Here is a 14,564-nt window from a genome sequence, read left to right on the forward strand (position 1 = left end):
AGACACCCAACCGACTAAGCCACCCAAGCGCCCCAAACTCCTTTAAGTAGAAAGTCAGAGCAGCTCAAGACTCTAAAAATACTTTACCTTTAGAAATAGTTAAAGCAGGAGACCACTGTGATCTTAGAATATCGAGACAAATGCTGCCATTACTGTTAATATTTGGATGATAAATTCTTGTTGTAAATGCAACCTAAAATAAATAAATAAAAATTTTAGGTATTTTTCTCCAAGTAAAAATAAACATTCTAATCTGAAATAGAAGACTTTCAAGCAAGGCTTACAACACTGCGTGTTTCACACACATGGCGTGTTTCACACACATGCACATGCGCACGCACGCACACACACATTCTCACACTCTCAAATGGCTGAAACCTACTTATACACATTAAAGGACTAAAAATTACAGAAACAATTTTGTATATTCTGATCAAGATCTTTCAGGGGCCACCTCTCTTTAATTAAAATGGAAAATGTAACTTTGTGGCAAAAATTTTACTATCAATGATACGATGGGATATTCTGAAGGTTAACTTTGGCTCTTCAGTATCAAAAACAGCACTGTGAACAGTAATCAACATTCATTAAAAAATAAAGGAACTTCAGAATGTAAACCAAATTTATAAACCAACTCATTTAAGGTATCAAGTTACAAAGGTATGTGTTTTAGTCTGCATTTCCACTGTACATAAAATACAAATTTGATCGCACAAGTGTTTCATCTAAAGTAACTATTATACTGCACCTGTAACAGGATTACAAAGATGGCTGAAGTGCCAACGTTGTTATTTTCTATTGTTATTCATACAGGTTGGCTTTATGTTAATTGCTCTGAAGAGTCAAGGACCTTATGCTTTTAATAACTGTACACCAGGCACCTCAGTGCATTAAGCAACCCTAAGTTTTGATAGTTTATTATTATATATGCAAATGCAAACCCCTGAAAGACAGCCCATGTGAACCCCAACAACGTAGCATAAGCTGCAACAATATGGGCAAATGCACAGGAAACTAATACTTGAAGCCTACTATTACAAAGGTTAGTAATACAAATCTGTATGAGCAAAATAAACGGTGGAAAAAACTTCCACTTAATCTATCAGTCTTGCAACATTAAGGATAAGTCAGTATTTATCTCCATTTACAAAGTTCAAATCCAGGTCTAACTGCTCTCTTAATTAAAGGTTAAAAGTCAGCATTCTGGACTGGTGACTCAATACGTATATATTTAGCCTTAATTATTCTTATTCTCTACATATACACACATCCCCAATTTAGCCTTATTTATGTAGAACCTTGATTTCTAAGAATATTCTACTCCTCTGAAATAATGCACAGATCTTATTTACTAATGGATTTTGGGGGCAAATACTTGCCTTAGGTGGTTTGAAGGGGTAGTCTGTAGGAAAATGAATTGTCAAAAAGAATACACCGCCTTGATATGGGCTGTCATTCTGTGAAAAGAAAAATTTGCTTAACTCTGATATTTAAAATATTACACCTAAATAATTCATGCAACATTTCTATTTTCTAAGCGTTTCTTTAACATGAGCCAAGATTACCTGTTTATGCTGCAAGAGTCTAAATTATTCCACAATTCAGTTCATATTACTAAAAACTACACAATCAAAATTTACTATAGAACAATGAACCCTTATTTACTTAGACCCCATTTTATGTAAGTCACCAAAGAACTGAAAAATTAACCAGAAACCAAATGTTCTAGATGCTGATTTTCACAAAGTATACTTGGCAGTAAAGTCTATATACAGTACTATATATCAAACCTGAATTTGAAAATAAGGTCTTATATTTATTTCCTCTAATGAAAGCCATATACACACATATGGGCTTTATACCTCAACACACCACTCTGGTCACTTTTGGCAAACCAAAATGTTGGCTATTGCAGGGTAACCCATAACTACCTTCAACAGGAGAAGCAAAACAAAAACAAAATAGGTTTTAAATTAAGTTTAATTCCCAACTGGCTCCTCAGAATTTTCATTCTTTAAAACGTTCATTAAGTAATCTCTACACCCAACATGGGGCTCAAACTCATGACCCTGAGATTGAGAGTCACATGTTCTTCCAACTGAATTAGCCAGGCACCCCTCAACATTCTCATTTAAAAACATGAAGGTTGTTGTTTTTTGAGATTAGTGTGTGTGCGTGTGCACGCGCACGTGCGCAGGACGGAGGGCCAGAGAGTCTCAAGCAGACTCTGCTAAGCATGGAGCCTGACTTGGGGCTTGATCCCAGGACCCTGAGATCACTACCTGAGCTGAAACCAAGAGTTGGATGCTCAACCTACTGTGTCATCCAGGCGCCCCCAAAAGCATGGAAGATTTTTTTCAAAAGCATACTGAATTCGCCACAACAAATCAATACACAGGATTACTAGATTTGGAAAACAATGTGCAACGTTTGTTCTTCCACTTCAACAGAAAAACACACTTTCAAGCTATAGCAGCACTCTTCCTCCTTTGTTGTTTTGCTTATTATAATCTGAGTATGAAGAACTCTCTTAGTAACATTTAGGAAACAATTCTTGGTAGAATTTTACATTTAATTTAACCAATAGCAGGAAAAAGAGATCACTGTATTCCCATTTTACAGAAAAATAAAAATGGGACTTAAGAAATAATTTAGGCATACAAGTGGTGTAAGAACCAAGACTGAAACCCAGGTCTTATGAAGAACACTGGTCAAAATGGATCAGAGTGAGGACAAAAGTCAGTGACCTCGTCAAAAACTTTAAGGTAAAAGCTGAAAACATGAAAACTGCTTAACTACTTCTGATATGCAAAGAAGCCACCTGGTGATGTCTTCAACAATTTACAGTAACCCAGTTATTACCAACATCCATTCCTCTCCATTAGAGAGAGTATGTGCACAGTGCTAATTATAAGCCTTTTACTATGCCCATTCTGGATGTCAGGAAAGCAAAAACTTTTCCAGATCTGACACTTTAATACAGCTCATTTAATTCCCAGCCCTCTGTGAAATAGTTAAAACAACAGCTGAATTAATCTAACTCAGTTCTTGGGATGCCCAGGTGGCTCAGTCTGTTAAGTGTCTGCCTTCGGCTCAGGTCATGATCCTGGAATCCCAGGATCGAGCCCCCCATTGGGCTCCCTGTTCATCAGAGAGTCTGCTTCTGCCTCTGCCCCTCACCCTGCTCGTGCTCCCTCTAATTGATAAATAAAATCTTAAAAAAAAAAAAAATCTAACTCTGTTCTGTAGATCAGGTATATGTAAGGGACATGGAGAAGAATTTCTTATCCTGATGGGCAAACATTCTGGTGAAGAAGAGATGTGCAATAAAATGTTGCAAATATTATGAAAAATGAACAGGGCATACCCGCAACTTGGAAGGAAAAATGTCAATTTACTGATGAAGAATAAAGTTCAAAGAAACATACAACTAGTATAATGGAAGAGCTATAATTTGTGTCCTTCTTACTTCAAAGTCCTTTCTTTTCATATTGTCTACAAAATTTTAATTCAAAAAAATAAGACTGCAAAGCAGCATATAAAAGGTATATAAAAAAAATCAAAGCACAGAATATGATCTGAATTAAATAACATACCTTTGTTAACAGCTACATTAACTGGGAACAGATGCTTCAAATGGCATAATTTTACAAAACAGACTAATATGGAAAATGTTTATACAGTGTATAATGAACTATTGAGGGTACTCCTACTAAACAGTAAAAATTTTTATAAAACCATATTACCAAAGTTCTAAGTTTTTATTCCAAGTTTCATACAATCACAAGTACTGTATCTGACTGCTTTTGAATAAAGGCAGTCTAATGCTAAGATTTAGGCAAAGCCAAATTTCTTTTCACTTATTCAAAAAAAAAACTTAGGGATGAAAATATTTCAGTGTTGCAATTTAACACTACAGTTCCATCAACACAAAGAGGAAAAACTGGTAAAACCACAAGATCCAGAGGTAACCAAAGTATGCTATCTAAAAAACTGAAGCTCTGTATCAAATTTATTATAAATTGAAAGCAAACAAAATAACGAAAACAAAGAAGAATACTTTGATCAGTAAACTGACCTAAGTCTTAGAAATTCAGAATTTATTCTGGATCTCTTTAGACACCTTCTACACCCTGGTTTTAACTCCAATTTACAGTCAGAAGTTGCTCCTTCTCAGTGTCTGTACTCCTCCCCTAGGGCAACCATTAAGTGCTGGTATTCCCCCAGATCCATCTTCTGCTTCTATCTCCTGACCCATACTTGAATTTTTCTCTAGTATAGTTATTAATTCCAGGACATATATATTCAAATGCCTATAAATATTTATCCTTGGATGTCTCATGTGTCCAAAACTCAAACCACAAACCAGGAACAGATCACCGATCAGAGTAGTTATTAAAGATCCTTAAAAATCTCTTCAACTAGCTTCCTCTCCTTTATGCTCACTGCCACTACTCCATTCAAGATCTTACTATCTTTTGTTTATATTATGGCAATGGCTTACTTCTGGTATTCCTGCCTTCACTGTTTTTTTCTTCTAATTTATCCCTTACCCTAATGCTGTTGTCCTAAAACACAAGTTACATCCCTGCTTGAAATCTAGCACAGCTTTCAAGGTAAAAGTACACACAAGGTGCTTTATGATCTCCTTCCCACCAATGTAGCTGGTCTCATCTTCCACCTCTTCTCCTGAATATGCCCTCCTTACTGCACTTAAAATATTTCACATCTCCTTTTTCTCCTAGTATTTATTTCTTCCACTTGAAATATTCTTACCTATATCCTTATCTTTTTCATCTCTAGGACCATACCTACACTGTAGGATCCATAACAAGCTTAAATGTCTTTAAAAAGATAATACAGCCTTCCCTTTATTTAGCTCAATATGCCTGTTGCCCTTCTTTTATACCTTTCTATACAACACAGTTATGACTACCCAACATACTTATATAACTTACTTATTTTTATTTTCCTCTTCCTCTAGACTACAAAGTTCCTTAAAAATGTACCGAAGGGAAGAGTTGTCATGCATCATTAGCCTTTGCAAGAACTGAATACACTTAAGTTGAAAAATAACCCTTATGGACCAATAAGATAATACCTATGAACCAATTATTTGACCAAATGGTTTTTGCAGCTGATTTTGCTCAGGCTGCCAAAGATTACGTTATATTACCCAAAAATGGTACTTTCTTCCATGACTGTATCAAAGATTAGGTGGAAGTCAGTGTGGTTCTCCAAATAACTTCAAAACATCTTTCTGTCAGCTCCATTTCCAATTAAAGAAAAATCAAGTGTACAAATATCAGATGAGTTAATTTCTCCTAACTGCATCAATTGTTAATGGGAACTACCCTTAATACAAAAAAAAAAAAACAAAAACATAAAAACAACCAAGTTTAAAAAACCACATAGCCAGCATTGCTATGTCAATTCCTTTAAGGGTTTAGTTTTTATTAGTATTTGCGCTTCCAAAGTATCCTACCTTTGGAAAGAATCAGCCAACTTAGTTATTAGAAAGAAGCATCTTGCCTCATAAATTTAATGATCAAGAACATTTCCAGACTATCGAACGCTAAAATTCAGTAATTAACTGTATTAAAACTTAAATTAGATGCTCCATTCCTTTGTTAGGAGCCTTTAGTTATGTGATACTGCCGATCACTTTTACTGACCTAAGAAGTACTCCAAAGCAAAAGTACTTTTGTCACCATTTATCCTTTCAGCAAATCTGCAAATACATGGATTGTTATGCCACCAATGGCCCTATGTTTTAGCTCATTCAATCTGCATGTCACATACTAACAAAATAAAGCAATTATTTATCTAATCGAACTGTGATGTTTTATCACAAAAATGTAATCAAAAGCCAAAATAAGAATGAGTTATTTCATTGATGACTCCACAAGGATAACTATTAACTATTTGCAAACTGGCATCTAAACAAGTGCTTATAGTTTTTGCTTTTGTTAATCAAGGAATATTTAATTTAAATAGTTCTGATAATCAATTATTTGTTTTTAAAAGCAGAGCTATCATTAAATACACATTAAAAGGTTGCTGAAAAACATTTACAGGGAACAGCCACAATCTGAAATAGGCATAAACAAGTGAAAAATGTTTTTTGAAAATAAAAGCAAATCAGGTGAACAGCTACAAAAAGGTCAGGATAAGCAATCTTCTTTTATTCTCTGGAAAATTACTAGTATAAACTACTCACACTTCACTTTCATTTACTCTAAGTATATTCCTTACCTTTCGGAAAGACAGTTCAATAAACAGTGAAGTCTCTAAGTCCAGCAGAAAAATATCACACTGGTTGCAAAGAGTTGGTTTATTATACACACCATAGAAGTCTTGATTACCAACTCTTTAGTGCTTTATTAATAATGATAACTAATTTTTATAATGAGGTCATCTTAAAGCACTATCTGGATCAAAGACGAGCTTTTATTTGGTAGAAATGTTAATGTATTTTACGGAGTACTCTGCTTTGAAAACTGGTTATCTATAATGAGAAAATTCTAGGAACGACAAAGGCAAGGGCCTACAGAATCTAGGTAGGCACAATGAAGTGGATAGGAATAGTGTTGAGACACAAACTCATATAAAAAAGGGAGGTAGCTGCTACTGCATCCCAAGCCATTACTGCTGTGGAATGAAGGTCTAGTCTGGCTTTTTTTGCAAAGACTGCCAACTTTCAAAATGTTCTGTGGACCAAACTGGGTAAAAGTCACACTAAGTTAACTACGTATTTTAAATAAATCACGATTCTGTTACCAAATATTTTAAAGCAAAATAGAATTTACAACAGTAAAAACAGTCCTTGAGGTAACTGGAAGTGAACAATTCTGTGAGGTTTCTTAAATTAGGATAAAATTAAGAAGCTAAATATCCCCCACTACCGCCACCACCACCACGACCACCACACCAAGTTTAACTTAGGTTGATTCACAATCTCACCTTTAGGTCCTAACATTTCATAATTACTCTAACTCAATCATCCCTGCTATGATTTCCCAGAAAATTTCTCTCACTAAGCACTTCATTTATGTATCAGTTGCTTCCCAACTTATCACACTTAAAATATCCTGTCTCTCCCAGTAGATTTTAAGTTCCCTAAAGAATGAAAGGGACCATGTCTATCCTTAATGGTTGGCACACAGTGGGGGATCACATTGACTGAGATAGAAAAAAAAAAATTAGTTATCAAAATCAGAACTACAGAATAAAAACTTACTAACTTTTCCAAGAGCATTTCTTCTTTTAGAATGACAGACATCTATCTATTGACCATTATCTCACCAAGTACATTACTGACATTATGTTGAGATTAAACCACCAAGGGGGGGTGTGCAGATTAAGACATACATATAACTTAAGAATAGAAATCCTAAAGTGCCTTCCAAGTAAAAAAAAAATATTAAGTATTGTGCAAGATACAGTCTTACCCCAGGTTGTTTTACTGCGCTCTAATTCTGTGAAATTCTTAGATGGTATCCATAATTCTGAATATTCAATTATCCAGCATATACAGTTTCTTATCTACCCAGGATAGAAAGGAATTTTGCTGTATTCAAAATATCACTTTCTACCTAAAAATATTCAAATTTTGTAAAAAAACTAAGGTTCTATAAAGAATCAAACATCAAAATACAACAAAAACTTAGATTTTCAGCAGCAACAGGAATAAGATCTTTGAGTAACACCATGGTAGAGTCAATAAATTAATTGGCTCTATAAGTAAAGGGAAGCTCTGTGACATAGCTTTACATTACTATGAAAGAAAAACTAGGATAAAGTGAAAAAATATTTGATAGGTCAGAGATGCTATATTCCAGAACCTGAATACAGGGACAGACACATAGCACATGTAACAAATGACTAATTCATTAAATTGTTATGTCTTTCAAAAACAGTACAACTATGGCAATTCCAAAACAGTACTACAATGTAATAAAATGTAAGTTAAATACAACTAGGTCAATGTTGAATTTTTAATTAAAAGCAAAATGTTTTAATTCTTAATACTTACAGGTCCCATAATTGTGGCTTGCCAATGAAACACTAGGGAAAAACAAAACAAAACTGTTATCTAAAAATGTACAAGCTTTTCTGAAATTAGCCATTAAAATCAACTTGAGAGTTACTTACTATCATCCCCAACTGGACCTGCAGAACATTGTGCTGGAGGGTCACGGGCCAAATCACTAAGTTCCTATACCAAAACAGAAAATGATGGGTCATGTAACCATAATAAAAAAAGTAAGGAAACAAAGAATTTTCACCCCATTCTTTAAGGAACATATAATCAGAATTCACATTAATAAATTCTGGGAGAGAAAGCCTAAGTAGCCATAGTCCAGATCTTGGGACAGTAGGCATAGATAGGAAAATTTTTGTTATACCAACAAAAGGCGTCCAAATAAAAAAAGTTATCAGATACTTTCATGGCTTAAGAACTTAGACAAAGCAGTTCTCAATATTCATGTTGTGTGCTGAACTTCTGGACATCTCAGAGGCCCTCGCCGTTTCTATTATCTTAAATCCTGTTATTTCTGAACCATACTAACCGCAGACCTCGTTTTCCACTTGAAAAATCTCTCATGGGGCTAGGTAGGTATCCCTTTTTGGTTTGATCTTATTCCTGCAACTCAACCATGTCTTTTATACAATGTTGAGTAAAATTACAACTCTGGAAGAACCTGAAGTTTGCTCGTTGTGAAACATGCAGTTTCCAAAATTCCATCTGACCTCGTATTTACAAATATGTACTTGGCTCTTCCATGACTTGTACGTAACAAATATGGATAATGTAGTAAGAAAATTTAACTTAAGAGGATATAACTTTATCTGTATACCTATATACAAATCTCTGTAGGGATTTACAAACCCATGAGGTTATAGTGGGCTTCTAAGAAAGACAGGGAATATACAATACTGCAGGAAGATAACTAGAGCAAACATTTGCCTCTATCATATGGTCAAAATGCACTTTAGGAAATAGCCGATTGTTCAGGAGTGATTAATCCAAATTCACTCCATTAAAACAACAACAACAAAAACCAATGCAGAAGAGCTGTCCTTGTGGTAATCATTTCACAAAATGTGACATTATGTAGTATATCTAAAACTGAAAACATTACAGGTCTATTATATTTCAATTAAAACTGGGGTGGGGGGAGGTTGCTCTGATACACCACATCTGCTTTTAATATTATCAAAACAGCCAGAGATCCCAGGATTCACAATCTTAGGATAATGGAAGATCAGGTCATTTCTGCTTGCCTTAGTAAATAAACCTTCATATGTTCAGCACATTTTAAAATGGGAGAAAATTCATTCCAACCACTTCTGATCCTCATCAGAATTACCGAAACTCTTGAATGGAAGTTAAACAAATGGTTAAAAGAAACTATGTATGGTTTTTAGCTTAAAAACAAAAACAAACACCCTCACAAAATATCAAATGATTTTGAACCAAGTTTTGAAAACTATATTTTGAATAAAAATAGAAATGTACTTGCAACCTGAATTGACTATCCACTATCAAGCAAATTATTTTTTCATGGGCCAGCTAAGTTTTCAATCAGCCACTTTTGTTATAATGGGAATCTACTTTATCATCTCAAAGGCATAAATATTTTACTGTAGGTAAGAATCAAGTAGTCTAGTCTAACTGCTATGAACAGAATTCTCCTGTTCCAAGGCTTATATAACAAGTTCTGTTGAACTGGCCCACCAAAAAAACATAAAAGTTAACTTATGCAGTCGAATTCCCTCTCTCCTTCAGGAACAAAAGGGTTCAAAAGAAAAAAAAAAACCAACACCCACCCCCAACACAACTTACCTGTTCCAAACCACCCTCTCCCTCTTTTTCCACAAAGATTTACCTCCTAGTTTCTTACAGTGATCTATCCCAAATTATGTACTTATTTGTTTAAATGCCTGAAAAAAAAATCTAGCAATTATTTTTAAATAAAAACCAATCTAATGATAGGTTGATCTAACAAAATACCCAAGTGACCTTGAAACAACTTCATTATAAATACAATTGCAAGAATCTATAAAGCTGATCTAAGGACATATCAACATCCATTTGAAAATTACATTTTAATTATGAACAATATAAGAAAATATTTCTTATAGAAAAACAAGATTTTAAGCAAAATATTTATAAATCATTAAGCCTTTATATGCCAGCATTATTACTCTAGAGTGAAGGTCTAATTTCAGCTTTTCCCTCCCATAATTTCAGGATCTTATTCTCAAATAATTTCTAAGTGCCTTATTTTTCAAGTTTTCCATGATCAAGACACCTCTGAAGTAATCACCAAAGATCTAAAATTAGGCCAATTACCTTACGTACTAAAATCTACGTTAAATGCAACACTGGAAAAAAAAATGACCAAAGTTATTTTAAGGATCAAAACAGGTCTTTCAAATCATGTACCAGCACTCACCTCTAAGAAAACAAGTAATTCTCATGACATTATTATGACCACAGCATAACCAAATGAGATTACACAATAGTATCTTAGCAAAGAAAAAAATCTGAGAAAGCATAGTAACAAGTCATCTTAAAATGCTCTCCTATATATAAGACATTTTGTCTACTCAATAAATATCTTAACCTGCTTTCATGAAAACGCTTTTCCTTTACTCCAAATGTGATTGTAGTTAATGGTGTTTGGTTAATGGTAGCTGACAATCACCCATTACTCAGACAAGGCTAATCACAGAACTTTGTTCCTTCAGCCTCTGATTAGCTCAAAGGGTTGGAAAGTAACTTAAGCCAGGACCTGACCTAATGAAGTCCATCCATCTCTGCCTGGTTTTTCAAATTAAAGCCAGAACACTTCTTCCTTCTCTAAATCAGGAGCTGTAAGGATGTGACCTAGAGCTGTTGGAAGGCATGTGCCCTGAAATTACATGGTGAATCCAAAGAAAAAGAGACCACATTGAGCAGCAGAGATAGTAAGAGCTGACTTGGCATATACACATGCCATTTTAGTCCCTGAGGTTGTAGCTTGCGCTGGGTTCCTACAGCTGTTTCCTTTGATCGTTAACCACTCCAGTTTCCTTCTAATAAATCCAAGGCGGGAGAAAACCTCAAGAGTGAGGAGACCCATTTAAGTAGAGAGCTACTGGGACCCATATAGACTATCCTATCCCACTAAAGCACAATGTAATGCTCAAGTCTTGTTTTTTGAAAAACATGTAAGAAAGAAATCTAAATGAAGCAGTCTTAAAATTAAGCTAGAGGGAGCAGTCATGTGTCCTGTCTAGAAACTTTTAATCTGGGGCGCCTGGGTGGCTCAGTCATTAATCATCTGCCTTCGGCTCGGGTCACGATCCCAGGGTCCTGGGATCAAGCCCTGCATTGGGCTCCTTGTTCTGTGGGAAGCCTGCTTCTCCTTCTTCCGCTCCCGCTTCCCCTGCTTGTGTTCCCTCTCTGGCTGTCTCTGTCAAATAAATAAAATCTTTGAAAAGAAAAAAAAAAAAAACTTTTAATCTAATCACAGAAACCAGAGATTAATTTAAATCCATTTCTAAAATGAAAAGTGCAATACTGCTATTAAAGTTTCACCATCAAAACATTTATTCACTTATAGGAAGACTGCACTTTTGGTGTCCAGCAGGTTAGGCTTGAATAATACCAAGATAAAACATGAATGCCTTTCCCAACAGGCTGAGCTAATATAAAGTAGGCACAATGCAAAAACAAAAAACTACATTTCATCAACTTAAGTGCTTAAAATAAAGGCATTCAAATGCTTTGTGAATCCTAAAAATGTAACCACTAACCTTGCCTAGGTTTAAAAACAGTGACAACTGAGCTAGGTCTTGATGGAGAGGGATAAGCATTCCAAATAGAGAAACTCAAAGTTGAGGGTGTGAAAGAACACAAAAATTTGCTTATAGTCTGGCGTACCAGAAACACAATAGGGTACAGGTAAGGAAGCAGCGCATGTGGCCACAACGGTTAACCATGGCTGGATCTTTCATGAGCTTTGAATATGTCAAAGACTATCCTAAAGGCAATGGGAACCATGGATAGTTTTTTTTGTTTTTGTTTTTTAAGATTTACTTACTTGTTTGAGACAGCGAGTGAGAGTGAGGGAGCGTGGGTGGAGGGAGGGGTGCACAGAGGGCACCCTATATGGGGCTCAATCTCACAACCCATGAGATCATGACCTGAGCTGAAACCAAGAGTCAGATGCTCAACTAAGCCACCTAAGGGCCCCGAACCATGGATAGTTTTTAAACAGGAATAAGACAAATCCAATGTGGTTATTTTTTTTTAAATGTACTGGCCAATAGTACACTAGAAGGAATGCTTTTAATTTTTTAACTTATTAGGTCATAGCCTAAAAGTACCCATGAATCTGTGTACCCAACCTGTTAAATAAAGCTTAACATTTTTACTACACTACCTTCATATTAAAAAAAAATGTTGCAGATATAACTGAAGATCCTTCACATACTCCTCAAATTCCATTCCCTTTCCCCCACAGAAGGTAACAGATTATCCCAAATTTGGCTTCTCCACATTTTTATACACTACTAGATATGTATCTTTTTCACATATAGCATTGTTTTGCAGGTCTTCAAATTTTAAGAGAAAAAACTATGAACCTTTACACAGACCTATATCTATGTATCTCTCTCTCTATACATGTATTGTCCAGAACGTTGACTCTTAAATTTTTATAACAAGGACTTCTAAGACTGAGTAACTTACTGGCCCTTCTATCCCCCCAAATACACATAAGCCCGCACAAAATTTTAATTTGTGGGGTATCAGACTCATCCCCATATTGTAGGAATCCCTAATACAAAGAACAGAGAAATAGGTTAACTACATTAGGAAGCTATAGCAGTAATTCAGGTGAAAGAAGAACACGAGAACTAAGTCACTAAGGATGATAAAAGATCTTAAATAACAAGCATTTTACCTTTACAACAATCTTACGGAAATAGGCCTTATTTCTACTCTACATCAGAATCCCTACTAGGGGAAAGATTGCATTCAAGTGTAGGACATACTAAGCTTTAGTTTATCTAGTAGACACTTGAAAATTAGAGGTCTAGGGATAGATTTCAAATGGCTGCTTTTTCTAAAGGGTGTCCTTACATCAAAGATGTATTTTAAAAATTTGATATGGCATTTGGCAAACTGAAGAAAAAAATTTCAACTATACCAACCCAACTTTCTATTCTACTCAAGGTGTACTTACTGGACTTAAGATCAATTTTCAATGAAGCACCTACTCAAAGAATTTTCAAAAGTAATTTTGCCTTTGGTTTTAACCTTATGAAATGACTTTAAACCTTAAACTTTCATAGGCTTTAGGGACAAAAACAATTTGTAAAATTACATGAAGAACTGAAACCGTGAGCTCTTTGCTTTCTAGTAGAGAGAACAGTGGCAAGGACCAGAGAGAACAGCTCATATTTAGCACCTGTAAAGTCTTCATACTGTTGACCATCTCTTTCCCCAAGGCCAGCATTATTAAGGTGGGTTCTTGGCCAACTATTAAGACCACTACAATAGCAAAGAGGTTGGCAGGGAGACTGGTACACACTAGCTGCTAATGGCTCCATTCATGGTAAAGGGACACTAAAATGGACCAAGGGCATACAAGGACATAAAAAAATAAAACCTCACCAAAGTTAGACATCTCTTTGCCATGGTGTGTTCTCCTGGAGGGAATTTTCTTTTTGGATCATCTTCCTCTGAACTGCTTCTCCTGAAACCTTCCTGCACACCTGGCTAGCATGAGAACCCAGGCCTTTTCTTCCTTAGAAATACTCTTCCTTTCCAGTTAAAAGCCTAAACAGATTCATAGGATAAGGAGTCAAGCAAATCTCTCTAAAAGGCACCAGAAGTACAGCTTAAGCCACGAGTGTTCTCATCTGGAGGTACATAATTACACAGTAAGGAGTCTGACCATTCCTTTCCTGGGACTCATAAGAGAAAGTCTACAGTTTATCTTGAGAAAGAACTTTGATCATTATAGTGCACAGGATCTCTTTGACAGTTGACTGTTAGAAGAAAAATCATGAAAAGGCTGAGACACTGACTCAGAAGTCTAAATAGACTACAAATATTTGCTTCTTGCTTCTCTTGCTACATCTTATTTCAAAGAAGTGAAAATGACTAATCATAGACTATGAAGAAAAGGAAGCCAAGGTATTAAACACACAGGTATACAGAAATGATAGGGAAGTATAAAAAATGATCTCTGCCTTTAAAGAACTTATAAATTGTTAATATAACAACTATTTATGAATATGAAGCTACACAGCAGCCATGCCAGATCAGTGTCCAGTAAGGTTTAATGCCTCTAGGAATAACCATTTAAACATTTTGCTAAACATTCTTCCAATGATAGCCACCACTTGTATGTTAGATTAACATAACCAAAATCAGCATTTATGAAAACAAAGATGATTACTATGGTAAAGCCAAGTTCACGGGTTCCATCCCTGAGTAATTATCACCATGTTCACAATCACTTGTTATCCCATACTCCACCATTCATCTTGTACGTTATCAC

At 35.3% G+C, this 14,564-nt stretch overlaps 1 protein-coding gene across 9 annotated transcripts in view; it reads right to left on the reverse strand.

The window, feature by feature from the left end:
- Nucleotides 1-14,564, reverse strand: part of UBE2D3 (ubiquitin conjugating enzyme E2 D3) — a 28,331-nt gene that overhangs the window by 5,917 nt on the left and 7,850 nt on the right. For 8 of the 9 annotated variants that reach the window (XM_027598542.2, XM_027598537.2, XM_027598538.2 and 5 more), the window contains exons 3-6: nt 8,155-8,218; nt 8,036-8,067; nt 1,380-1,457; nt 88-193 (exon numbers count right to left, since the gene is read on the reverse strand). In XM_027598542.2, coding sequence (XP_027454343.1) covers nt 88-193; nt 1,380-1,457; nt 8,036-8,067; nt 8,155-8,218 — 280 coding nt within the window. Of the gene's footprint in view, nt 1-87; nt 194-1,379; nt 1,458-8,035; nt 8,068-8,154; nt 8,219-13,672; nt 13,838-14,564 lie in introns of all 9 variants that reach the window. The other variant, XM_027598539.2, reaches the window with a different exon arrangement.

The sequence above is a fragment of the Zalophus californianus genome, chromosome 2, assembly GCF_009762305.2.
Source record: "Zalophus californianus isolate mZalCal1 chromosome 2, mZalCal1.pri.v2, whole genome shotgun sequence".
Taxonomy (NCBI): domain Eukaryota; kingdom Metazoa; phylum Chordata; class Mammalia; order Carnivora; family Otariidae; genus Zalophus; species Zalophus californianus.